General features: G+C 62.0%; 1 protein-coding gene across 1 annotated transcript; it reads left to right on the top strand.

Moving 5' to 3' along the window:
- Positions 1–46: 46 nt before the first annotated feature.
- On the top strand, positions 47–2,257 carry LOC104917217 (amyloid-beta A4 precursor protein-binding family B member 3-like; the record flags this gene model as incomplete). Its single annotated transcript, XM_010728387.2, has 5 exons — positions 47–918; positions 1,223–1,299; positions 1,503–1,563; positions 1,771–1,911; positions 2,081–2,257. Coding segments are annotated over exons 1-5 (942 nt in total), but the record flags the coding sequence as incomplete, so codon positions are not given.
- Between the last annotated feature and the right edge of the window lie 6 nt (positions 2,258–2,263).

Genomic DNA, 2,263 nt, shown 5'->3' with positions numbered 1-2,263 from the left:
GAGGCGGGTGCGGAGGAACGGCGCGTCGGAGCGCTGCCGAACCGAGCTCAGACAGGGGGTGCTGAGGAACCCCGATAGCGGACGGGGTCCCGCGCTGGGAGCGTTCGCGGTCCAGCGGGAGGCTCGGCCTGGCCAATGGCAGCCGGAGCGCCGTCACTGGCGGATGGCACGGCGCCCGTCCTTCCTGGCAGCACCACTCCGGGGGACAAGCAACGCAGGGGGCATGATGACCTCTGTATTTTTAGCTGCAGACCCGGGAGCAGATCCTGTTACTTATCCGCACCGTGAGCTTGTTCTCTCGATCTCTCCAGGGGCTTGCAGGAGAGGGCCGTTGCCCTTCCCTGGCCATGCTGGGAGGAAGCCTGTCCTGGCATATACTGCACTGCTGGCAGAGAGCTGGGAGCTGTGCGATGCTGGGGATGTCCCTGGGCCATGCCTGGGCACCCCAGCTCGGTGCCTCCCTGGTGGGGCCATCTCATCTCTCAGGCTGCCAATGAGGCAACTGCCTGTACTGACCGTGGCACACGGGTCTGCTGCTGCTGCAGCCGCTCTGGCATCTCTGCAAACCATCCTGCTCAGCACTCCCCTGTTCTATGCTGGGGCACCAGGCTGCAGCCCAGAGGCCACTGCGCAACCCTTTCCCCATCCAAGTTTATTGCTTACTGCTCCCTGCAGCTGGGAGCAGCTGTGGGAGCTTTCTCCCTTGTCTCACCCTGTCTCTGCATAGACAACCTCTGGAGTGACCAGAGCCTGGAGACGGACCCTGACCTTCCTCCTGGCTGGAGAAAAATCCATGATTCCCTGGGCACCTACTACTGGCACGTGCCCACGGGCACAACACAGTGGCAGCGCCCTGCTCACTCTAGCAACCCAGGAGGATGTCTGGAGGCTGATGGAGAGGAAACACTCCAGGAAACGGTATAGGACATGGGCAGGGAAGGAAGGGCTGGTGCTGGATCCCAACAACCAGTGTGCAAACAGAAGTCTCTGGGTACTTTGTGCAGCCTCCCACTGTAGCAGGACACTGTCACCCCAAAGCCTTGCTCAGACCATTCCTAGCCAGGGTTAAGTCCCTTGAAGGACTTCAGGAAGCCCCACAGTGTCCCCACCCCAGCCACTCTGCCAGGCTATCCATGAGCTGAGATTGCTGTCCCAGAAGGGAGACCACCTACAGGTGCTTCTGCAGATATATGCTCTTCTGACAACCCCTCTTCTCTCTCAGGACTGCCAGGCTTCTGTGGTGAAGCACACATCAAAAGCCAGGCCTGTTCCCAGCCCCATGGCCTCACTGACCAGGAGGTAAGGTTGCCCCTGTGCTCTGCTGGCTTGTGGCCGGGGAAACTCAGGGTCCCACATACTGAGGCCAGAAGTTTGAGCTGGCACCATGGTGGGATGCTGCTGAGACAGTGGTGTGGGGGTGTTCTGCTGCTCCTTGGGGCAGTCAAGGTCAGAAATGCTGAGCAGGAGCTTACCCCTCCCCACCTCATCCCATCCCTTCACAGGACCTCGCTGACATGGCAGGGAGATGACTTCCAACAGTGTGGTGCAGAGCCCAGCTCCAAGGTAATGCATCAAGGCACTTCCCTGCACACGCACAGCCTGAGGGCTCCCTGCACTGCCACTTACCGGCTGCCAGGAATGGCACAGGAGAGAGGTGGCAGCAGCTGACAGGCACCAGGGTGGGAGCAGGGCTGGCCATATAAGCACAGAGAGAGGTACAGGATAGGGCTATGCCAGCCCAGCAGGGAGGCTCACCATCTCTCTGTTCAGTGCTTTGCTGTGCGTTCGCTGGGCTGGGTGGAGATCCCCGAGGAGGACCTAGCGCCCGGCAAGAGCAGCATTGCCGTCAACAACTGCATCCAGCAGCTCTCCAACAGCCAGGGCCGAGACTCTGCAGACAGCTGGGGAGAGGTGAGCCACACGGAGGTCCCGCCGCTGCGCTCCGCGGAGTGCAGTGCTGCGGGACAGGGCTGTTCCCACCCTCGGCGTAGTTCTGGGCCGGGCACAGGGCAGTAGTTCTGGGACATGGGACACATGCGGCGGGGCTGCTACCAGGTAAGGATGTCCTCGGCTTCCGCAGGGCCAGGACCTGGTGATGATCCTGAAGAAGGACACCATGAGTCTGGTGGACCCTCTGGACCACAGCCTCATCCACTGCCAGCCCATCCTCAACATCCGCGTCTGGGGCGTCGGCTGCAACAAGGGCAGGTGCCGGGCGCGGGGCGGGGCCGTGGGTGCGCCGCAGCTCCGTCGCTCTGCCCCG

Source organism: Meleagris gallopavo, unplaced genomic scaffold (assembly GCF_000146605.3).
Source record: "Meleagris gallopavo isolate NT-WF06-2002-E0010 breed Aviagen turkey brand Nicholas breeding stock unplaced genomic scaffold, Turkey_5.1 ChrUn_random_7180001957591, whole genome shotgun sequence".
NCBI lineage: Eukaryota > Metazoa > Chordata > Aves > Galliformes > Phasianidae > Meleagris > Meleagris gallopavo.
The sequence above is the reverse complement of the archived record's forward strand: the minus strand, read 5'-3'. Positions and strand labels throughout refer to the sequence as shown.